Source organism: Ursus maritimus, unplaced genomic scaffold (genome assembly GCF_017311325.1).
Source record: "Ursus maritimus isolate PB19 unplaced genomic scaffold, ASM1731132v1 scaffold_23, whole genome shotgun sequence".
Classification (NCBI taxonomy): Eukaryota; Metazoa; Chordata; class Mammalia; order Carnivora; family Ursidae; genus Ursus; species Ursus maritimus.
The window spans coordinates 35,358,680-35,383,907 of record NW_024424786.1 but is presented as its reverse complement, the minus strand read 5'-3'; the positions used below and the strand labels follow the sequence as shown (position 1 = coordinate 35,383,907).

The 25,228-nt window shown below is 40.1% G+C and overlaps 2 protein-coding genes across 2 annotated transcripts; both read left to right on the top strand.

Annotated features, from left to right (window-relative positions):
- The first annotated feature begins 511 nt into the window (after positions 1 to 511).
- LOC103666274 (olfactory receptor 1440-like) lies at positions 512 to 1,459 on the top strand. Its single transcript, XM_008694287.1, has one exon. It carries the CDS (start codon positions 512 to 514, stop codon positions 1,457 to 1,459), a length of 948 nt encoding a protein of 315 aa, XP_008692509.1.
- A 15,224-nt stretch (positions 1,460 to 16,683) lies between these two features.
- Positions 16,684 to 18,230, top strand: LOC103666273 (olfactory receptor 5A1-like). The gene is given in 1 exon segment (XM_008694286.2): positions 16,684 to 18,230. A coding segment is annotated over 1 exon segment (1,047 nt). The 5' UTR covers positions 16,684 to 17,052; the 3' UTR covers positions 18,100 to 18,230.
- Positions 18,231 to 25,228: the final 6,998 nt, after the last annotated feature.

The window sequence follows — 25,228 nt, the reverse complement described above, 5'->3', positions numbered from 1 at the left end:
TATATAAAGAGCTCCTACAAAGCAATGACGAACAACCAATTAGACAAATAGGCACAAAATTTATATGAGCAAATCAGTAAAGTAAATGCAAAATTTAAAACGATATAATTTTTTTCATCCAAGATCACCAAGGACTAAAGTTGAAAAATTATGGGTAGTGTTGACAATAGAATGGCTAGGGATATTGTCATAAAATCTTGATACTTGTGTAAATTGGTACCAACTTTTAGAAACAATTTGGCAACATTGTGTGTGTGTGTGTGTGTGTGTGTGTGTGTGTGTGTGTAGAAATATTTGCAAGAATGTATTCCAAACTATTAGGAGTAGTTGTGAAAAGGGCTCTCCAATGGTTTTTAAAATAATTTTTTTTGTTAAAAAAAAGTTGTCTCGACTATGGATAACTTTCTGTTTAAATGATGAAGCCATATTCAAAACAAGTAAGTTTCATAATATTAAGATAGTCAATCATTAACCCAGGGACCTTTCTGCAGATTGAAGATACCTCAAGACAATGGCTGGAGGAAGGAACAATACAATAGTCATCAGATTCATCCTTTTGGGATTCTCAGATTATCCCAAGTTCAAGATTGTTCTCTTTGCAGTGTTCTTGGGTTCTTACTTCTTAACAGTGGCCTGGAACCTGGGCCTCATCATCCTGATTAGGATGGACTCTTACCTACATACACCTATGTACTTCTTCCTCAGCAACTTATCCTTCTTAGATTTTTGCTATGTTACCTCCACAACCCCGAAAATGCTCTCCGACTTCTTCCAGAAGCCTAAGTCCATCTCATTTTTGGGGTGCACTATGCAGTACTTCTTCTTCTCTAGCCTGGGTCTGACTGAATGCTGTCTCCTGGCAGCCATGGCTTATGACCGATATGCTGCCATTTGTAATCCTCTGCTCTACAATGCCACCATGTCACCCACCCTCTGTGCCCAGATGATGGTTGGAGCCTATATAACTGGTCTCTTTGGTTCATTGATCCAACTGTGTGCTTTACTTCAGCTCAATTTCTGTGGACCAAATGTTATCAACCACTTCTTCTGTGATCTGCCTCAATTATTAGTCCTATCCTGCTCTGAAACCTTTTTCCTGAAAGTCATGAAATTTGTGATAGCAGTGATTTTTGGTATGATATCTGTCTTTGTCATCATGATATCTTATGGTTATATTGTTGCCACTATCCTGAAGATCAGCTCTGTTGAAGGCAGGTCCAAGGCTTTTAACACCTGTACTTCTCACCTGATAGCAGTGATCTGTTTTTTTGGATCAGGACTCTTTGTCTATATGCACCCTAGCACTGATAATTCTCTGGGTCATGACAAGATGGCATCAGTCTTCTATACAGTGGTGATCCCCATGTTGAATCCTTTGATTTACAGTCTGAGGAACAAGGAAATCAAAGATGCCCTTAAGAGGTGTAAGAAGAGAGCATTTTCCCATTGTCACAGTTAAAGGTCTGGTAGGCTGGTGGCCCCGGTGATTGGAAGTTCTAGACTATGCAAGAGAAATGCATTTAACTTTATTCAATCCTACTGATCGTCTGGAGAGATTGCAAATGAGTCAACCCATCTAAATCCAGGACTGGCTCAGTGTGATGCAAATCCTGTGGCTTCTTTGAATCTTGACAGTTAGCTCTTCTCTTGTATACTGGTAATGACCTCACAAAGCAGTTAATATATTAATTGTTATATTAATGTAAACCTTCAGTTCCTGGGTGTTTGACACTTACATATTCTTTCAGAACTTCTGCCTGCAGACTGGAGAGATTAGGGCTAAACACAAGACCAATCGTCTTTCTCATATACATCACAAGCAGAATCATGACCACTTCATCCCAGACTTCAAACTCTTTGGGTACCTGAGGAATTTCCAGTTAATTGAGATGGGGAAATGGAGAGAAGCATTACTTCAGACTGTGACCTAACTTCCTTGAAGGGAGATCTGCCATAGGGAGTTTGGTCTAGAGTTTGTTTTCTGGGTTTTTATTTCTAGAACTCAACATCAGTAGCTTGTAAGTGAATGAACAGGGGGGTTTCCATGGTACTACCCTGATCTGGGAAAGCTAAAATACAAAGGAAAGAAATGATCATTTGGACTCTAAGATAGAGTCCAAATTATTATCTGTTATTACGGCAGACTGGAGAGCATCAATGTATCCATCACTGCAAAGCTGAAGATATTGGAACAATTTTTGAGGAAAATATTTTAAAATAGATTTCTGAGAAGGCAAGAAAATAGGAAACCTTCAGAACACAAATATAAAGTAAAATCAGGAATCCTGAGAGTAAAGGCAGCTCTGAAGATGGCTTTCACAGTGGGAGAATCTGCTGAAATCTGAAAGGATCTTTATTTTGACAGGCATGTGAGGCTTGGGGAAAGAGAGACCAAGCCTGGGGCTTCCTGGGACTGCCTGGGACTTTGACAGGAGACCCAGATATGCATATGAGGGTCCAATCGACTATACTTCAGTGTGAGAAGAAATTAAGAGAAAAAAAATTCTATCTCACAAAAAGGAAATCTTCTCTCTCTCAGGCTTCATGCTGGGTATGGCAAAAGGCAAACTGAAAAATGGTAACCACATGCCCTAGTGGAAGTTTGTGGTCTGAATTCATACTACCTGTGCAGTTGAAGGAATCTTTAGCTGAGAATTTATTTTAAAGTAGTTCCGTGTTGGTAGTACCCTCAAGTACCAATCAGAAGCAAATGCAAATCCCCCTTTAAGATTAAGAGAGAATGTTAAACCCAGGCTCAAATAATTCTCCTAAATAACTTTTTAAAGAAAACTGGGTAACACAAATCTCAAAGTACACAAGGAAACAAGACCTAATGGGTGAAAACCAAGAAGACATGGCCATGTCAGACCTATAAAGATGTCAGGAATGGCAACTGTCTCAATACAAATATAAAATAGATGGACCAAGATGTTCAAAAAGAAGGGGAATTAAAAATATCTTTAAAGACAAGCAGAATGAAGTTTCCTGAGGATTTCTGCATCTGGAAGTGTGGTGAATTATAGATCCCTAAATGACCCTCATAACTGAAACAACTGAAATGTTGGATTTGAAATAAAATCATCTATTAAGTGAATTTCCACTTAATGTAAAGGAGAAACAAGCTAAGACCCTGAATGAAATGAAACCAGGAGCCCAGGGAAGGCAACAAGTGCTAAAAATGGCTTCCTTTCTGGAGAGCCCTGCTGAACGCTGGAGGTTTTAGCTTCTGCTATGTTAACTACAGGTGGTGAAGGCTAGAGGACAGAACTCGGGACATGCCTCCGGATGATTTGGACGGCAACCTGCACATAAAGCCAGGCGACTATACCCTCAGTGTAAATAAGTGAGAATCCCACCGATTATGCTCCAAAAACAACCACCAAAAACAGCAGTTTATAGTAACTAAAGGCACAAACCGCTAGACAGAGTCAAGCCCCCGTAACTGAGAACCAGTAGGGGAAAAAATTGTCCATATAAACAGACCTAAAAACTTCAGATATTGGAATTATCAGTAAAGAGGATAAGGTGATTAGGATTAGCCATGGTGAAACAGATTAAATCTCCCCCAGAAGGAAGATATTTGCTCCTCAAAGGGAGAAATACTGAGAACAGGTCTGAGACCTGGCCAATCAGAGCGCTGAAAACAAGGGCATCAAAAGGAGGAGGCCTTACCATTTGCAACAACATGGATGGAGGTTGAAGGCACTATGCTACATGGAATAAGTCAGAGAAAGACAAACACTGTATGATCTCACTTATATGTCAAATCTAAAAAAACAAAAACAAAACCCCAAACTCATAGATACAGAGATCAGATTGCTGGTTTCCAGAGGGAGTGGAATGGAGTGTGGGCAAAATAGGTGAAGTTTATCAAAAGGCATGAACTTCCATTTATCAAATAAATTGTAGAGATGTAAAGGTCAGCATGGTGACTGCAGTTAATGATACCGTATTGTATATTTGAAAGTTGCTAACAGAGTAGATCTTAAAAGTTCTCATCACAGGAAAAAAATTAAGATGTATGTTAACTAGATTTAAGTATGGTGATCATTTCACAATAACATGTTAACATCCAGTCATTATGTTATACATCTGAAATTAATATAATGTCGTATGTCAATTATAATCTCAAAAAAAAGCGAAGGGAAGAACCTTGGTGTATCCGTGTGGTGGAATTATTCAGCCATAAAAAGGAATGGGGTAGTGATACATGCTACAACATGGATGAACCTCAAAAACATCGTGCTAAGTGAAATAGTCACAAAGGACCATATATGGCATGATTCCATTTTAATAAAATCTTCAGAGTAGGGAGATCTATAGAGATGGGAAGTGGATTAGTGATTGCCTAGGGACAAGGGGAGACGAGTGATTGCTAATGGGTATGGAATTTGTTTTGATGAAAATTTTCTAAAATTAAATTGTGGTAATGGTAGCAAAACTGTGAATATACTAAAAGCCACTGGATTGCACACTTTAAATGGGTAAATTTTATAATATGTGAAGTATATCTCAATAAAGCTTTTTTAAAAAATGGAGAATGAGGATGGAAAGTGCTTAGGACCAAAGGTGAAGCTCTTGGAAAGGCACTGTTTCTGTGATGGGTATCCCATAGAGATTTGGTAGTGAAAAAGGAAATGAACCATGGAAATTAAAGGTCCTAAGAAATTTTTAAAACTCAAGTAAAACATAACCCTATCTCCATTCCTAAGTCACCATATATAAAAGAAACTGAGCTTCTTTTTTTTCTTTTTTTTTAGTAAAGTTTTTTATTATGTTATGTTAGTCACCATACAGTACATCCCTAGTTTTTTATGTAAAGTTTCATGATTCATTACTTTCATATAACACCCAGTGCACCATGCAATACGTGCCCTTCTTAATACCCATCACCAGCCTATCCCATTCCCCCACCCCCCTCCCCTCTGAAGCCCTCAGTTTATTTCCCAGAGTCCATAGTCTGTCATGGTTCATTTCCCCTTCTGTTTACAAACTGCCCTTCTTATACCAACATAAGAGGACACACTTTTACTAAGAAACATAGTACACTTAAAACCATACGTGATTCCTGCATAGCCCAACACAGTCTCAGACTCTCAGACCTCAGGCTCTGGTAAACCATGATTGATTAATACTCCTAGGATCCTAGCAATCCCCCCACCTGTTGTGCTGTGGCATGGTACAGATTATCATTCACCAACAAGACACACTGGATAGCTCCATGCTCTTGGGACAGAACTGAGCCAAGTGAGGAACTGAGAAGGAGGAGGGGGCAGCCCCTTTGATCAGAAGTGGAAATGAAGAGATTCACCATAGGTTTCCTAGAAATAGCCTTTTTTTCCCTCTCTTTATGCAATTAAAATATGGCTTGTACCGATTAGAGTTATATATGGATTGCCAGGAATATGTTACATGGCTATGAAGATGACCACATTAGCCAAAGGCAAGTAAACTGGACTAAATTTTGTAATATGTGAAGAATATTTCTTACATATGTATGATGTATCTATTACAATGAGACATCAAAATGTGAAATCCTGTTAGACTTTAATCATTAACCAGTAGAGGGAGATCCATTGCAAGAGTATGTAGTGATTGAGAAGTTAACACAGACATGGCCTTAGGCAGATCTGACTCGTGACAGTGATGATACTGACTTTAGGGTGTGTAACTCTTTGCAGTTTATATCCACAAACATTTGGTCTTCATGACAGCTTGGCAGATAGATGAGGAGGCAGAACCTCAGCTCCACTTGCCGAGGTGACCTAGCAAATGAGCAGCGGATGAAGGGCAAGGCTTGCGTGTTTACAAGCATCACCCAAGGGGACAGGGTGTTAACACCTCTCCTATAGTGGTCAGAAAAGACACTCTTTTTCCCCAATAGTTGCCACTTTAGTTGGGATTACCCCTCCCTTCAAATACCTTGGCATGCATACCTGTGAGAGGCTGAATACATCCACCTCTGTGTTGTGCACAGGAGATAGGAATACTTCTCTTTGACACTTCTCTTCATCCCAAGCACTCACAACCTCTCAGTCTCTTTTATATTTGTATAAAGATAAGAAAATTCTGACTGTAAGAAAATTCCTCCTTGAATGAAGCAACAAGTTCTTTTCAAGTGACTTCAACCTATTACTTCTCATCTGCAAAAAGGGACATTAACTATCCTCTCTCCCTACTTCATAAGATGCAGAAAGAGGTAGGTGGAGCTAAACAACACAATACCCTGTCTTACCCTATTCAGGAGGAAGACAGTAAGCAGAGAACTCAGCTGCACTATAACCCAGCTGCACTATGCCCAGACCTCTGACCCAAGAAGTTGAGATGTCTGTCGTTCTAAGCTGCTAAATTTGGGTTAATTCATTATGCTGTAATAGAAAACTAATATTCTCATTGCAAGTTTTAGTTTGCTTCTTTGTAAAGCTACCCCCTGCAAACGTTGCAGTTGATATCTCAATGAAGCTATCATCTTCTTAAGGTTTCTTTGTAGAAAGGTTGTCGTATTCAATTCAGTAAATAGTCATTATCTATTTGATGCCAGGCACTGAACACAAAGTTGAATAGGTTAAAATTCTAAAAATCCTCAAAGAGGAGTAATACAAGTAGATGCATAACTGTTATCTGAGTCAGAAAGAGTTGGAAGCCACGAAGGAATAACAGACACAAGCTGTGAGAATTTAGGTTAGGGAGAATTGAGGGTGTCAAGAAAGGTTATCCTGGAATGGCTGTGGGGAATATGATAGGGCATCAACAAGAGGCTCAGGAAGGATTTCATGCAGCAGTGACTATCTATGTGGAGTTAGAGACCACATTTAAATAGATGATCCCATCAGCAACCTAAATCTGGGACTAGTCCTGGAAAGAGAAGGAGGTGGTGACTGGTGGTGGTAGGAACCACTCAGAGACAGAGCAATGGACCCATGATTTTGGGAGGGTCTAAGGAGCAAGAAGTCACCAAGAATAGATTCACTGGGAGTTGCACAGTAGAAAAACAGGAAGTTTTGTTAAAGGGAAATACTAGAGTTCAAGATTTTGAAATTAAGCAGTTTCCCATTCTGGTGAGGTCTGGGTTAAGGCTGCCAAATCATGTGACTGAGGTAGCATAGAGTTTCAAGTTGGTGGGGGTAGAGAGGTCAAGACAATGCAAAGCTAGGGAATCAATCTTGAAACCATTTAGTTCATCTTTCTGGTTGACCTTAAACACAGAGGGTTAAATAAATGTGTACTTGAGAAACATGCAGAAGAATGAGATAATCACAATGAGATGAAATCAATCTAGAAATATTTCTTGCATTATTGAACTTGAAATTTGGTCTTAGGGGGGTGCCTGGGTGGCACAGAGATTAAGCGTCTGCCTTCCGCTCAGGGCATGATCCCGGCGTTATGGGATCGAGCCCCACATCAGGCTCCTCCGCTAGGAGCCTGCTTCTTCCTCTCCCACTCCCCCTGCTTGTGTTCCCTCTCTCGCTGGCTGTCTCTATCTCTGTCAAATAAATAAAGAAAATCTTTAAAAAAAAAAAAAAGAAATTTGGTCTTAGGGAGAGGCAATAAATGAGTGAGCAATAGGTCATTCCTTGTCATTCCTAGCCATGTGTAGCTGATTGCCCAAACCCATTCATTGACCAAATTGAGAAGAGTGCTGTCTTGAGACATCAGAGATACACTAGAGGTAGTGCACAGAGGGAACCCACTGGGTTTTCCCCTCTACCTTTCTATCTGCCACACCTGACAGAATTTCAACACTAAGTTTGGATTTTCAAGTCTCATTAATAATTCAGTAAAATGAAAGGATGCTTGATAATCCATAGCTCTCTTCCCCTCTCTTCTTTTCTTGCCTCCCCAAACCATCAACATCCATGTAGACTGAAGTGTCCCCTATTTGTCTGGCTTTTTATGGCCTCATAACCAGGCCTTTCCCACCATCTGGGAACCAGCTGGATAGTACTCTCCAGTAGACATTCATCAGCCTAATGGCCTGCCTCTGGTCACAGATCCCTCTTCTTGAAATTGAGCCCCACTGACAAAATGCTTAGAAGTACTAAGATCAATCAAGTTCAGGGTGGTTGTGCATTTTCCAAGTCACATCAGCTCTGGATTTTTTCAGATCTATTTTAAGGGACATCTCAGTATTTTAATGCACAGCAGCTAATTGGATACATGATTCCCAAAGGCTCCATGCTTGCCTGTGTTCCTGGTCTTAGCAAGGCTTCCTTGGGAAAAGCTTGGAGGTGGGCTTACTCAGCAGGGGATACATAGCAATGTGGCTTCCTAGAAGAGGCTCTATCCCTCCCATCACTCCAAACAGGACTGAAAAATCAGAATCTCTTTAAAGAACAGACAGTAGACACTGGGGAGGGCCACATCTGCCTGACACATGTGGTTGGGTGACTATTTTCTAGGTTTCACCACCTTGCTTGTTTTTAGATCTAGTCTAAGACTAAGAATAGATTCCAAGAGACCACCTTCACCACTTACCCTGGATCCAGAAAAATAAAATTTTATTCTGTTTTCAATGAGCTAAAACAACTATTTACATAGACAGACAAGACCAGCCTCCTACAACTTTGCCCTCTGTGCACCCCCTCCCATTATAACCCCTCCCTTCCTATTTCTGGGTTCCTTGTCTTTCTCATTACTGCTTGCCTCTGTGTTCTCATGCAGCCTTCCTTCATCTCTTGTGATTGGCACAGGCTTCCATTATGGCTATGCCAACTACTGGTCATGATCTGGGGAGCAGCCACAACTGAGGACAACTGCTATAGAGATCCCTCCCCATGGCCTTTCCTTCAGTCTCCAAATCTGTTCCAGTTTCCTCAATCTTGAGGATTCTTTCACTTGACACTGCCAGCCACTGTACCTACTTTTCATTTCATTCTCTTCTTTAACTACCAAACTACCATTCACTTTCTTTGGCACCTGGCTTTACTCAAATCCCCTGGTCCCCACTCCAAGTACCCCATCTGGGATGGATGGGCTTCTGTTGAAACTGTGATGGGAAGATCACAGCCTCCTTCCTACTTGCCATGTCCAATGGCCTTTTGTTCCTGTTTTCTCCTTTTTGATTACCATGCCATGTTCACCAAGCATCACTGAATGGTGAGGGCTCTGAGAATCAGGATAAGGAATTTGGATGTCATCAGGATATTATTGAACAACAAACTAATGAATATTCTTGAGCAAGGAATGACGTGATTGGATCTGTGCTTTAGGGAAGTCCATGTGCAGTTTAAGGAGGAAGGACTGAATTAGAGAGAGTCTAAAGTCAGAAAGATCCATTAAAGGGAAAGTGACCAATCATGAAAAATCAGGTTATAACCCCCTGACAAAAAGGGACTGGGGTGGAGATGTCACAAAAGGAGGCCTTGATTCTATTGATGGTATTTTTATTCTGCAAATGTCAAAGAGAGTCCTTTCTGAAGTTTTGTCTTGGAGAAGAGGGACAGGGGGAGGGAAGGAGAGAGGTGGGAATTTTTTTTTTAAATCACAGTCTTCCAGCATCCTGTCCTTTTACCCTTCAATCTGCAGGAAGGAGTGCTTTGATTTTATTTTTATTATTTTTAATCTAGAAAAGATTAATTGCATACAAACTACTGCATTGGCCATGGTGATCCTCTCCCCAGTATCAAGCCTTAGAGAAACTCCAAGAAGGTAGGCATAAGGTCAGGAGCTGGGAATTCAAGGAAGGGACCTAAATTTTTTAGCCTCATACTGGGGGAATATGGCCCTGGTAGAAGAGAAGCGGGTGAGGTTTGTGGTTGGAGAAGGGAAGCTATAGCAGATTTTTCTCATCTGGATGCAAGCTGCAGAGCTGCCAACATCAACAGGGTGTGGCCTACATCTCTCACAAATCCTTGAAGGAAGCCACGTGTCCTGTGGGTTTGCACAATGCTCACTTCCTTCTGTTCCTTGCATGTCCCTCCCGAGGACACAGAAATAGAATTCAAGTCTTTTCAAGTTGGATATTTGATAAAGCATAAACAGAACGTACATGAGGGAAATCTGGCCCTAATCAAACAGCTAAAGGTTATTTTCTTTTATTTTTTATTTTTTTATTTTTTTGTTGTATTCCTAGGGTTTATTAAAGGGGTTGGCACATAGTGGACACCTCATAAATATTTGTGAGAAAATGAATGAATAAATGAATGAAAGAGCTTGAATACAAACATTACAGAAGAAATGGAAAATAACAGAGTGATTACTTAGCTAAGATGAATCGGGACAGTCTTCCCGAACCAGGTGAGCCTTGGTCTAGATTTTAAAAAGAATGGAATCTAATAACTGGCAGAGAAGAGATTGGTGTACCAGGTTATATAAAAAGAAGTATACAAAAGCCATATTCTAGGAATTGAAGAAAGATTAACTTGACCAAAAAAAGTAAACTATAAGTTGAAAACTAATGAGAAATACAGTTGGAAAACAATCAGTAGTAGCTGATTGTAGTAGTAGAAAACAATCAGTAGTAGCTTAAAGAATTTTAAGAGCTACAAGCTTAAGATTTACAATAAAAATAATCAGTAAGTACATTTAAAGAGGTGGATATTATGGTGAAAATGATTTCTGAAGAGAAAATACTGCTATTTAATATTTTTTTAATGATTTTTTATTGTATTATGTTAGTCACCATACAGTACATCCCCGGTTTCCGATGTAAGGCTCGATGATTCATTAGTTGTGTATAACACCCAGTGCACCATGCAATACGTGCCCTCCTTACTACCCATCACCGGTCTATCCCATTCCCCCACCCCCCTCTCCTCTGAAGTCCTCAGTTTGTTTCTCAGAGTCCATAGTCTCTCATGTTTCATTCCCCCTTCACATAGATCTTTTGAAAAATGAGGTCTACCAAATGATTTCCCCCCATTGCCATCCATTTTTCATGTCCTTCTGGGAGGAAATGGGATGTAGAGGATGGAGCATGGACTTTGGTTTCTAGAAGACTTGAGCACAAATTCCAGCATTGCCTCAATCTGTTTTGTGACCTTTGGCAAGCACATCTCCAAAATTCCATTTTCTCATCTGAAAATACGTTTAAGAATGCTTTCCTTTCAGGGGCACCTGGGTGGCTCAGTCGTTAAGCGTCTGCCTTGGGCTCAGGGCGTGATCCCGGAGTCCTGGGATCGAGCCCCATATCAGGCTCCTCCGCTGGGAGCCTGCTTCTTCCTCTCCCACTCCCCCTGCCTGTGTTCTGTCTCTCGCTGGATGTGTCTCTCTCTCTGTCAAATAAATAAATAAAATCTTTAAAAAAAAAGAATGCTTTCCTTTCAGAGCTACTGTGAGGATATTACGAAATAAAGTATGCAAAAAGCCCAATCCACACAACCAAAAATGGTAATATCTGTCTTCTTTCCTCTTTATTTCACAGAATCATAAAATCTTAGAATTTTATGGAACCCCTAAGATCAACTAGTGCAGACCCTCTCTCTCTCCCTCTCTCTCTCTCTCTCTCTCTCTTTCTCTCTCTCTCTGATAGCCTATCTTAAAATTTTTCCCAGTTTTATTGAGATTATAATTGACACATGACATTGTATGAGTTTAAGGGGTTTAACGTAATGATTGGATATTTTATATATGGTGAAATAATTATCACAATAGGCTTAGTTAACATCACCTCACACAGTTAAAATTTTTTACTTGTGATGGGAACTTTTAAGCTCTATTCACTTAGGAAATTTCAAATATATAATACAGTGTTGTTAACCATATTCACCATGCTGTACACCACATTCCTAGGATATATTTATCATATAACTGGAAGTTTGTACCTTTTGAACACCTTTGCCCATTCCTTCCACCCTCCACCCCCTGCCTCTGGCAACCCCCAATCTGTTCTCTGTTTCTGTGAGGTCGTTTGTTTCTAATGCCACATATGAGATCACCATTGTCGAGTATAATATTTTCTCCTTACTTTCAGTGATAGAAAATCCATGCCTTTCTAGAATATCCATTCCACCTTTGGACTGTCCTATTGCTTTCCTATAATCTCTCTCTCTCTCTCCCTCTCCCTTGATGTTACTCATTTAGTCCCAGTTCCAAACCTTGGAGTCACCCAAAAGATACTTCTACATTGAAAGGTTCTGTAAAATATCTGATGATTTACAAAGGTAATCACTGTTGTTTGAAACATCATTTTGAAGCCAAAAGGCACTCTTGGCTTTCACTGCCTCTGGAGACATCTTATTGGAACCGGACCAGAGACTAGGATTGTAATGGAAGCAGGGTCAGTGGAAATCAACTGCACCAAACCAAAGCTGGCACTTCCTTACCCCTGGGCCCAGACGGCCAGTCAGGCTGCCAGTAGTGCTCTCTGGGACATGTCGTATCCCACAACCTAGAGAGACCCAATGGTACTTAGGAGAGAACTGGCCTTCCTTGAAAGCCCTGTCAAGTCCTTCCCTTGGTGGCCAATTTAAAGTAGCTACACCTAAATTTTATTTATCTCTTTGTCCAAGACCAGTGCCTCAGGCGCCAGCAGAGATGGTTTCACTGTAATTCCAAGTGTCTGGTCTTAGCCGTCTGACTGAAGCCCAGAATTTAAGGAGTTGTAGGTGAGTCTACACTTTGTCTTTCTTTAAGAATGGTGAATCCTGGAATCACAGAATGGGAGAGTCGGAAAGACTTTTGAAGGAAGGGAAGATGGAGCAGGCAGGATGCTGGCATCCGCTCTCCCTACTGCTCTGACTTTAACCAGAGGAGCTGGACTTCACCTATTTTATATTCTGGACTTCTGCAGAAAATTTTGTTTTTAAAAAGGTTCTGCTCTTTTCAAGTGGAAATAAGGAAGGAAAGTGGACTAGAAAACACTCTTTATTGTGTAGACAGGAGATAAGAAGATGAAGACTCAGAATGGCATAAAAATTTTTCCCAAGGTCACACAGCAAAAAGGCAGGAGAAACAGGACTTGAATCAGCATTGTTTTTAAAGCTTTCAGTCCAGTGCTTTTTATACTATTCAAGACTCATGAGGATATGCATGAGGATATGTTTGCCTCAAAACAAATCATCTAGTTTCCTTGGATGCTCTCTAGTTACCATTGAGACTCCAGCTTTTAGAATAAGGTAAAGCAGAAAGAGCTGCTCCTGGAAAAGGAGATACAGGTCCCAGTTTCACCTCTCCTACCAACCAGCTGTATAGACATTCACTCTTTCTCTTTGGCTTTACTTTTACTATTTATAATGGGGGAAAGGCTAGGCTAACTGGTTTCTACTTCTATTATTTTAAGTATATCTCCAGAATTTTCTGGACATCCATGCAGCATTTAAAATAACATAGGTCCAATGATCTTGGGATTGGGGCAGGTTTATAGTGAATATGTAATAAACCTTTATTGAGCCAGTCAAATATTTACTGGGCACCTATAAAGTGCCAAGCACTATAACAGATGAGAAGAAAAAAATCGGTAAAAGCAGAAAACTTATTTCTTCTAGGTTTTCTTTTTAATACCCTACAAAATCGTCTGAACTGCACATACCCTCTGCACCTCAGTTATAGGATTTATTTGGGAGTTACCATATTAGAACTTCCTTTCTCTTTATCTTGGTATGTAGCTTCGACCTTGTCAAAGGGTAAGCAGACCTTCCCAGGAGAGGATAAGAAAACTCTTACAGTGATTTTCAGAATTCAGATTCCACATAACCAATCTTGTCTAGTCAGTTAGGTTGGGGAAATCAAACACCTAATGTAGCCACACCCATAATATGGTCCTGTAGGTTGCTCAGACCATCTGCCAAATTCTTTTATAGCATTCAAGAAAGGGAACAGTCTCCGCAGTCAATCAGTGATTTAAATCTTGGCTTGGTCACTTGAGTCCTTGACTTGGTACAACCTCAATGAGCTCCTGGTCTGTAATAGGTGTCTTTTCAAATTGCTGTAAATTGAGCTCATTCAGCAAATATTATTTTATGTCTACTCCGTGCCAGAAACTATAGAAGGCACTGAGCTTATAATGTCTTCCCAGACTTTATAGTTAAGGATACAGACAGAACAAGTCCGCAAACAAAAGGAAGTACAAAGCGCAATAAGTGTTATGAAGTAAGTCAACATATTGCCGTAAATATTGGCAATAACATAAGTAAAAGGCATATGGTCAATGTAGCTATTGTTATGTACAAGTACGTGCACCTGGCTTTAAGCAGCAGGTGCAGTGAAGAGCAGACTCTGGATTAGGAATGGAGAGTCTTGGATTCAAATCCTGACAGTGCTGATCATTTGTAAGCAGTAAAAATTATTTTTTTTCTCTCCAAAACTTGATGTAACTTATTTCTTTTAATCCTCATATTCTATGAGGTGGTCAATACTATCATCGTCTTCATTTTGCAGTTGAGAGAAATGAAAAGAGGAGATTTAAGAGTGATGTGTCCACTTACCCAAGGCTGTACAGCCTGCGAGTGGGGATGCAGGATTAGAGACTGGCTCTGTCTGACATCAGAGCCCGGCTTTAGATGCCCACAGATGAGGTAACAGGTGTGGGGAGGCTGTGTCAACTCAAAAAAGCTGTCTAAGTAGTGGTGGTGGCTTTCAGACCATGAAAACTATGGTATATATTATATATACACATATATACACATCCATATAAAATATAATATGCAATATATTCATGTAATATACATTATATATAGTTATCCTTATAAGGACATTTAATGCATGCCATATACTCTATATCTTACCTCCAGATAATTCAGGCCAAAATAACCAGGTTATTGATGTAGTCATCATATAAAATGATTGTTAATTCACTTTTATCACACTCTCAAAAATGTATTAGACTATATATGATAGACTCTGGCTTGATACGGGAAAGAATCATGGTGAATCTCGCTAACATATACCTTTGATGGTGACCGTGAATGTGAGAAATAAGGGAGCAGGGACTACTTGTCTGGCCATTTATGGTTTCTCTCCCCTGCTGCACTGCAGAAAGAATGGTGTTCTTGCATCTCAGGGAAGCGTGCATTTCTAAAACTACTCGTCTCATCTTAAATCAGCAATAGCTTTCCTCCTGGCTTTTGAAGCAACTGTCTGGTCTCCTAAGTTTCTTTTCACTGCTATCCAGCTTCCACACCTGCTTCCACACTGGAACACTGCTCTGTTATATTGTTAAAATCGTATTTGATGACTAGTTCCCTGTTTACAAAGAAATAATTAAAAATTTAAAAACAAACCAGACCAAAACTTCTGTTTTCCCTCTTGCCCATAGGAGAAAAGTCAAACTCCTTAGCATGATATTTACCCAGCAAATATTTGTTGAGCACCCACTATGTGCCGGGTATTGGTGTAGGTGCTTGCGATACTTCAATGAACAAAAGAGACAAAATTCCTACAAATCCTGGTCTTCCTTAAGCTTGCATTCTAGTAAAGGGAGACAGATAATCAACTATCAACAACCAATCGATTACATGCAATGGGAGAAGGTGATAAGTCCTATAAAAAGAGCAGAACAGGGTAAAGGGGACAGAAAGTTGGAAGTGGAGAGAAGGCTGAAATTGAATATCTATGTACATGTATGCAATTATATATATAGCATATGCAATTACATGCATAGTAGATACAATTATATACATACATACATACATATGAAACAACTAAACAAATGTTTTTGCCATTTTTGCTTTTGCTTTCAAGGATCTCTCACAATTTGCCCACCTCCCACTGCCTCTCAAAACTAGACTTCTGTTCATCTTCTCTTCACCCTGCTCACCCCGCGCTTCTGCCATGATGACATTTTTAAGGTGTCCCAAGTACTATGCTCTCCTTCACTTTTGCAAATGATTTTCCCATCTTTAACATAAAGTTCTCTGAACCAACTGCCACCAATCCCCTCACACACCAGATTTTCATCCTGCTAACCCTTTACTCACTGTTGGAAACCTCCTCAAACACACCTCTCGGAAGCCTCCAGCTGCTGTGCCCAGGACCCACACAATGTACGAATACTTCCCTCAGGGCACCTGTCACGTTGTGCTGTGGTTTATCCGTTTCCTGTCTGTCCCATGCCTTATGTTGAACATTTTGAACTTAATAATCATGTTTTATTACTTTCTACATCACCCACATTTAGCTCTATCAAACATATGGTGCAAGGTTTGTGATCAAATGATAATATTTGTGCAAAATGAACACTGGCACTTTCCAGTGTTGAACTTTTTTTTTTTAAGATTTATAGTAGAGAGAGATGGGGGGGTGGCAGAGGGAGAGAGAGAGAAGCAGACTCCCTATTGAGTGTGAGACTCAGTCTCATGACCCTGAGATCATGACCTAAGCAGAAATCAAGAGTCAGATGCTTAACCAACTCAGCCACCCAGGTGTCCTAAACTTTTATTTTTTTTTATTTTTTTTTAAAGATTTTATTTATTTATTTAACACAGATAGAGACAGCCAGCGAGAGAGGGAACACAAGCAGGGGGAGTGGGAGAGGAAGAAGCAGGCTCCTAGCGGAGGAGCCTGATGTGGGGCTCGATCCCATAACGCCGGGATCACGCCCTGAGCCGAAGGCAGACGCTTAACCGCTGTGCCACCCAAGCGCCCCTGAACTTTTATTTTTAACTCCTATCTTTAATCTCTAAAGGGGATGCCAGTGTTTTACACCTCTATGTGCTTCATTCCACTGATTAAAGGAGAACACTTTGACCCCATAAAAGTTGGTCAGAACAAACTATGATGACAAGAAACACAGAATTGCCTCTCTGGGTATTCTAATTGCTGACATATTTATTTTCTTTAAAAAAGGAAAGAAGTATCTAACATAAATCTGAGTGGCTCAATAATCCAACCACAGTGCCTAGAAGCAAGAGAAAAAAAGGGGGTGTTTAGTCCAAGTTCTATCAATAACTTCCTTCAGTAAAGTGGTGGCATTGGCAGTGAAGGTCATGATCCAGACAATGCAAAAATGCCGGTCCTTCGTGAGCTGTCAGTTTTGCAGGAATAGTGCATCAGAATCGGGATGACAATGCTCTCCATGAAAGACCCAATAAATGCTGTAGAGAGGAATTCTGCATAAGGTAGAGGTTGGACATTTGCTTTCCTGTGTCTCTTGTGACTCGGGGATGCTATGATTCCATGGCAGAACAAAGTGTTTTCTTCACCTGGATTTTCACTCCCCAGGAATCTCCCTTTGGGGCTCCGCTGGCAGCAGAGAGAAGATCCATGGCCATGGGAAGGAACGTCAGCATGACAACCAGTTTCATCCTTTTGGGATTTTCAGAGCATCCAGAGCTACAGGTTGTCCTCTTTGTGTTGTTTCTGGGGATCTACTCCATGACTCTGGCTTGGAACCCGGGCCTCATTGTCTTGATCAGGATGGAGTCATGCCTCCATTCTCCCATGTATTTTTTCCTTGGAAACTTGTCCTTTGTTGACATCTCATATACATCCTCCATTGCCCCCAAGATGCTCTGCGACTTCTTCAAGCAACAGAAGACAATCTCCTTTGTGAGCTGTGCTGCTCAGTTTTTCTTCTTCATTGGCATGGGGGGCACTGAATGCTGTCTCCTGGTGGCCATGGCATATGACCGGTATGCTGCCATCTCCAGCCCTCTTCTCTACACAGCCCTCATGTCACCCACCATCTGCTTGGGGTTGGTCATTATAGAATACACTGGAGGGTTGCTCACTGGATTGGTCCAAATGAGCCCCATATTCCAGCTGCATTTCTGTGGGCCATGAGTCATTAACCACTTTTTCTGTGACCTGCCACCTCTGCTTGTCTTCTCTTGCTCTAGTACCTTCCTCAGCCAGGTAGTGAACTTTCTTGTTGTGTGTGCAGTTGGTGGGACATCAAGTCTTGTCCTGGTGTCCTATGGCTACATCATTGCTGCTGTCATGAAGATTCATTCAACCCAAGGGCAGATGAAGTCTTTCAACACCTGTGTCTCTCATCTGACCACAGTGATTCTCTTCTATGGCTCTGGTCTCTTCTCATATCTCCATTCTAGTGCTGGCTACTCACAGGACCAAGACAAGCTGGTGTCCATGTTCTATGGAGCTGTGATTCCCATGCTGAATCCCATCATATATAGTTTGCAAAACAAGGAGATCAAAGATGCACTGAAAAAACTCAAGGACAGAAAGAAGCAGATGTCCTCTCTGTGTCTTATAGTTCCTTGAGTTAAAAAAAGAAAGAACAACTTAAGTTCTACTGTATGCAAATAGGCATAACAATAAGTAGGTCACAGAATTTGAGTAATGAAGAAGGTATTTCAAGCAAGATCCCCAACCTACATGTCTACTGCACAGTTAGGCTCAACAAAGGTTTTTCTTCCCTTTATCTTTCTTGTCATGAACTGATGCAGTTTTGATTTTGGTCACTTGTGATAGAAAACAAATATTCTTTTTGATGACATTCTTTAGCTTCATGGCATCAGGCGCTGGGTCCAGGATGCCATATCTTAGAGCCAGTTGGGTCATAACCCCAGGACCACAAGCATCCACTACAGACCTCTTCACAATACAATATGGCTCATACCAATCCATTCATCACTTTGCCTTGGATTCCTACCTATCCAAGGGTTGATACTGACCAGGAAGGCTAACCCTGGTTCAGGATCCTGAGAGCTCTAATGGTTTGGGTCTAGCAATGGTTGCTCAGGGCCAGGAGAGCAATAGGGTACCTTTACGCTATGTCCAAGATGAGCCAAGGGTCACATGTGTGGGGTCATGAAGTCCACTGAGCCAGAAATAGGAGCCCAAACCAGCAGATCTAAAGTTGTGAAGTCACAGTGAGCAAAAAGCAGAGATAAGTTTAAGTAAGAAATTCTAAAGGAGAGTAGAGCGCCAAACATTTCATTTTCATGACTGAAACCGCCTAGTGACTGGGTGAGACCACTTGGTTTAAGGAATAGGATCAGGGAAGAGAGGCTTCCCCTGGAAACTCTAATTCCATATCTGCTCCCTGGATAGTTCTCAGTCTTGATGCTGTATGGATATTTCCTCTCTGTCCTCACCCCATCCCCCAGCTTACTTTCACTTCGTGTTCTAGAGTTCTTATCTTGTCTCCTGTATCTCTGGAATTTAATCTCAGCCTGTCCCACGAATCTGATATCCCTGCTTTCATTTTTATACATTATCTCAGAAGGGACCCCACTCCAGGATGTGAGATGGGACAACCGAGTCAGTGAGCAGAACTGAATGTGGATTTTAAATCGTCTTTGATCCTATTTTACAGGATGGTTCTTCAGCAAAGGACAAACATTTCTGAAGTCCTGCTTCTTTAATGGTTGTGTGTATAAGTTGTAGTGAGTCATGACAGCCATCCCTAAATCATATCAGCGTCGGCTATAAATGGTCTGCCTCAAGCCTTCTTTCAATTCATGCTGTTATTTGATCTAGTCTCTGACCACTTGCATTATTTGTAAAGTGTTCCTTGTTCCTTGACTTCTCCAAACCAGGTTAAGAGTTACGGCAATGTCACAGAAGACTACCTGTTGTATGATTTGATTTACAGGAGATTTCTAGAAAAGACAAACTGTAGAAATGGAAACATATTGGTGGTCACCTAGACTGGTAGGAGCAGGCTTCAGCCATAAATGGGAATGAGGACACCCTGGGGAGTGATGGAAGTATTCTAAAACTGGATTGTGGAGGTAATTGTGCAATTATATAAATTTGCTAAGAACTCATTGAACTGTACATTCAAAATGGGTGAATTTAATGCATGTAAGTTGTGCCTTGATAAAGCTTTTAAAAATAAGTGATAAACTATGAAACAGCAACAACAAAAAAGAAAGAGCAGGAAACCAATGCTCTTAGCTGGGTTTGGAGAGAACACAAACACATATTATCCCATTTTTATGCATTAGGACAGTGAGAAACGGTGACGTGCCCGATGTCACACAGCTAGTAACTGACAGAATGCAGATGCAAACCTCAACTCTTTGGCCCCAAACCCATGCTGTTGACCCCTCCACTAGGTGAGCTTTCTTCCCTGTTGTGCGACCTGCCTCCAGTCAGTGCTGCTGGGTGCCATCATGAGGGACTTCACTCACATCGGGATGTGGCCAGAGTGCTCATCGGAATGACATGTAAGCAAGAGACACTCTGAGGCCTGATGTCCTCAGACAGTTCATTTAAGCTGCTGTTGTTACTCTTCTTTGAGTGTGATGTGCTCGGGTTCATTTGGTGCTTTTTATATATTGCTCATGTGGCAGACAATTACTACTCTACAAGTTCCCACAGATGGCTTTATTTTCCATCGCTATTAAATTGGTTTTGAACAAGAAAAAAAAAGAGTTATAGCAATGTGCTCCCATCACATCCTCTATTTCTACCAGCACCTGTGATGCTTTCTTATTTTTTCTTGTTCAGTTATTAGTCTTCTCCCTGAGTTGTTAACATCTGTGTAAACTCCTCTCCATTAAAACATAAGACATGACTGGGGCAAACTCTGTGCTTAATGTTTGGTTAATAAATGAATAAAATCCAAATTCACTTGGCAAATGATTTTGAGATTTTATGCCAAAGGAAGGGAATTAACACTTAATAGATGCTTATTATATGTCAGGCATTGTGCCCAGCAGTTTTTAAGAAATTCTGTTTCAATTATTTTTTTAAAGATTTATTTATTTATTTTAGAGAAAGGGAGAGAGAGAGAAGGGAGAGGGGCAGAGGGAGAGAGAAATCCTCCTATTAGGTGCTGAGCCTGACATGGGGCTCGTCCCAGGACCCTGAGACCGTGATCCGAGCTGAAATCAAGAGTCAAATGCTCTACCAACTGAGCCACCCTTGTGACCCAAAATTCTGTTTCAATTCTATAACATATGCACAGATTCCTTGCTGAAAAAGAGATTATAACATTAGAGGTAAGAAAATGTCTCCTTTGACCATAGTTCTCAGTTTCAGTTCCTTCCTGCACTCCCCAAGAGGTAACGACTGTTATGTTAGTATGTAAATTTACAATTTTTCTGCATATTCATGTATGTACCAATATATAATATTACTTCATGTGGCTCTGTATTTACATAAATGGTATCATACTGAAGGATGCTTCCATACCCCTTTTTTTTTCTTTCAATGTTATTTCTTGGAGCTCTTTCCATGCTATATATTTCCACATATAAATCTACCTCAGTTTTTTAAAATTATTTCACAGAATTGTCACACCAAAATTTATGTAATTATTCTGCGTTGATGGACATTTAGGTAGTTTCCAGTTTTTGTTAGTTTATTACAAACAGTGTTGCAATATACGTGCTTATACATACCTCTTCGTGCTAATACCCAATTTTTCTGGTAGAAACAGAGAAGTTGAATTGCTATTTATAAGGTCTGTCTATTTTTAAACTTTCACAGACACTGCCAAACTCTCTCTAAAGTGGCTACCAATGGCTATTCCTGCCAACATTCTAGGGCACCTGTCTCCTCATACCCTTGATGAAGGACGATATTAACAAAACTTAACTTTCTTTCTTACCTGATAACCTCTCTATACGTATTCTCTTAATTCTTTTTTTTTAAAGATTTTATTTATTTATTCGACAGAGATAGAGACAGCCAGCGAGAGAGGGAACACAAGCAGGGGGAGTGGGAGAGGAAGAAGCAGGCTCATAGCAGAGGAGCCTGATGTGGGGCTCGATCCCAGAACGCCGGGATCACGCCCTGAGTCGAAGGCAGACGCTTAACCGCTGTGCCACCCAGGCGCCCCATATTCTCTTAATTCTTAAAATGATCTTGCTAGATAAGATTGTTTATTGTTTTCATGTACATACAATGTACTACCTACTATATAAAGATTATACACACTCTTTTTTTCAGTTCTTACAACCACATATTAACACAAAATAGAGGTTTTAACCATTTTTATCCAAGAAATGAAATAGTTAAGGCTCAGGAAGGAGGTCAAGCAAACATAAAGGCACACACTAAGAAGTGAAGGAGATCCTACGTGCATATCTACACAACGCTAAGAAATTAATTGAAAATACACATTCTCACATGTATGTTTGGCATTGTCCAGAAATGAAGAAGAAAATATTAAAGCAAATCCTATCAAAAACTATTTTCTCAAGTCATTCATAATTTAAGTGCAGAAAAAGAAAGGAGAACTGACTTCTGTTAAATAGCTAGGGCCAGCTTTGATAAGATCATCACTTGTGTCATATATCAGGAATGACAGGCTTTATTTAAAACAGCATTATTCAAAAATAGATTTCTCAGTGGGACAGTTTTATAAATGGTTTTATTCCCAAGTGACCTGGAAACAAGGGAGAGACAAAAATGTTAAAATAAAAACAGAATGGAATTAATAATGAATTTGTAATGCTTTTCAAGGTAATAGTGGTGATGACGCTCCATCCCAACTTAGGTCATTTACATCTAGATTTAGACGAAAAATGTCCAGTTGTGCTGGAGTCTCTGGTGAAGGAGAACCGTCTCGAGCAGCAATATCAAAACACTGGGGTGAAGAGGGTGATAAGGGAGGAGGAGGGTTGATGTTTTAAAGTCTACCCTGGATTAAGCCAGATAAGAAGAGAGACAACATATATACATATATACATATACAATGAATTATACATATATACATATACAATGAATTGTATATGCCAGATAAGAAGAGAGACTACATATATACATATACATATATACATATACATATACACATATACACATATACATATACACATATACATATATACATACACATATACATATATACATATACACATACACATATATACATATACATATATACATATACACATATACATATACACATATACATATACACATATACATATACACATATACATATACACATACACATATACACATATACATATACACACATACATATACATATATACATATACACATATACATATACACATATACATATACACATATACATATACATATATACATATACACATATACATATACATATATACATATACATATATACATATATACACATATACATATACATATATGTATATACATATACACATGTATGTATATACATATATACATATACAATGAATTATACATATATACATATACAATGAATTGTATATGCCAGATAAGAAGAGAGACAGCATATATACATATACAATGAATTATACAATGAATTATACATATATACATATACAATGAATTGTTTTTACTGGAGGACTCTAGAAGAAATATACCAACAACTGCCTTCATAGCAACAACTTCTCTGTATTCCCCTTATTAACACTGTGAATTGTATCACTGAACATGGACACATGAACTCCGTCTACACTGGCTGCTGAAAAGTTCTGATCAAAATCTGTGACTCATCTGTAGCAAGAATTTGGGTCATCTGGCACACACTCCGATTCTTATTCCTGGTTCTCTTCTGTATCCCTGCTCTGTGTCTCTCACTGTTCTTTATTCTATTACCATGTATATTTTATGTATCTCTGCAAACTGCTTGCTCAAATATTTGGGAGCAAAGTAGAATACAAAAATGTCTAAGAGTTTGCTTTACACACCAGGTTGGTGCATTTTTTAAAAAATTTTATTTAAATTAAATTTAGGTAACATATATTATTAATTTTGGGGGTAGAATTTAGTGGTTTATCAGTTGCATATAACACCCAGTGCTCATTACATCAAGTGCCCTCCTTAATGCCCATTACCCAATTACCCCAAGTCTCACCCGCCTCCCCTCCAGCAACCCTCAGTTAGTTTCCTACAGTTAAGAGTCTCTTATGGTTTTCCTCCCTCTCTGTTTTTATCTTATTTTATTTTTCCTTCCCTTCCCCTATGTTCATCTGTTTTGTTTCTTTCCACATATGAGTGAAATCATATGGTATTTGTCTTTCTCAGACTGAATTATTTTGCTCAGCGTAATACCCTCTACTTTCATCCACGTCCTTGCAAGTGGCAAGATTTCATTCTTTTTGATGGCTGAGTAATATTCCGCTATATATATTTGTATTAATAAATATATTTAGTTATATATATATACATATATATCACATCTTCTTTACCATTCTTCTGTTGATGGACATCTGGGCTCCTTCCATAGTTTGACTATTGTGGACATTTCTGCTATGAACACTGGGATGCAGGTGCCCTTCAAACCACTATGTTTGTATCCTTTGGGTAAATACCTAGTAGTGCAATTGCTGGGTCATAGGGTAGTTCTGTTTTTAACTTTTTAGGGAATCTCTATACTGTTTTCCAGAGTGGCTGTGCCAGCTTGCATTGCCACCAGCAGTGTAGAAGGGTTCCCCTTCCTCCACGTCCTCACCAACATCTGTCGTTTACTGACTTGTTAATTTTAGCCATTCTCACTGGTGTGAGGTAGCATCTCATTGTGGTTTTGATTTGTATTTCCCTGATGCCGAGTGATGTGGAACAGTTTTACCTGTGCTGTTAGACCAACCCAGTCAAGAAATGGTTTGGTGCATTTGAAAGTGAATTACTCATGTAGTCGCTGATGTCTCTGACCTCTGCTCCAATCCCACCCATGTTCCTACTTTGTAGTCATTCTAGACTTCTTCCCCATAATTCTCCCGGTTCCCTCTCAGTCTCTGTCTCTGTCTCTCTCTGAGCCTCTGTGTATCTCTCTCTCTCTCTGTCTTGGAGAACCATCCTGACCCCCTGGTCCAAGTTGAGGTCCTCCCAAATGTTCTCTTAGACCTCCGTACTTCCCTCTCATACAATTCATCCTTGTTCAATGTCTGTCTTCCCGTTCGACTACAATCTCCACGGCAAAGCACGTGGTGCCTGACACGTACTATATGCACAATTAATTTTTGTGAGTACGTTAATCATGTGACTGTATCTCAGAAAGGGTTTAGAGCTGCCGGTGGACCTATCAGTGACTAATCTCTTCCACTCCCCTCTTTGCACAAATAAAGACCTGAAGCTCCGGGGCGGGCGGGGGGGAGTAATTTGCTAATGGCTCCCAGCTGGTTAGTGAAAGCACCCCCTTTCCAGCCCAGCAGCCTTCCGAGCACTCCACAACAGCTGACGGTGGCGTGTCAACAGCTTCTCCGCGATGAGGTGAAGCTGCTTGAACCAAGAACACAGTGTAGGTCAAGGATCTTTGCTTCACAGTTTGGTAACTCTGACTTCTTGTTTTCGGGGAAATCATGCCACCCAGCTCTGTTGCATGAATTTCATGGCTAGGGAAACTGTTCTCCGTCTGATCATAATTGTAATGCCTCACTGGAAGAAACTGGAGAAAGTACGTGTGGACTGGCTGTTTTCATGCCATGTTCCAGAGGTCCCAGGGATCTGTACAGGCCTTTTCTAAGAGGCGGGGAGG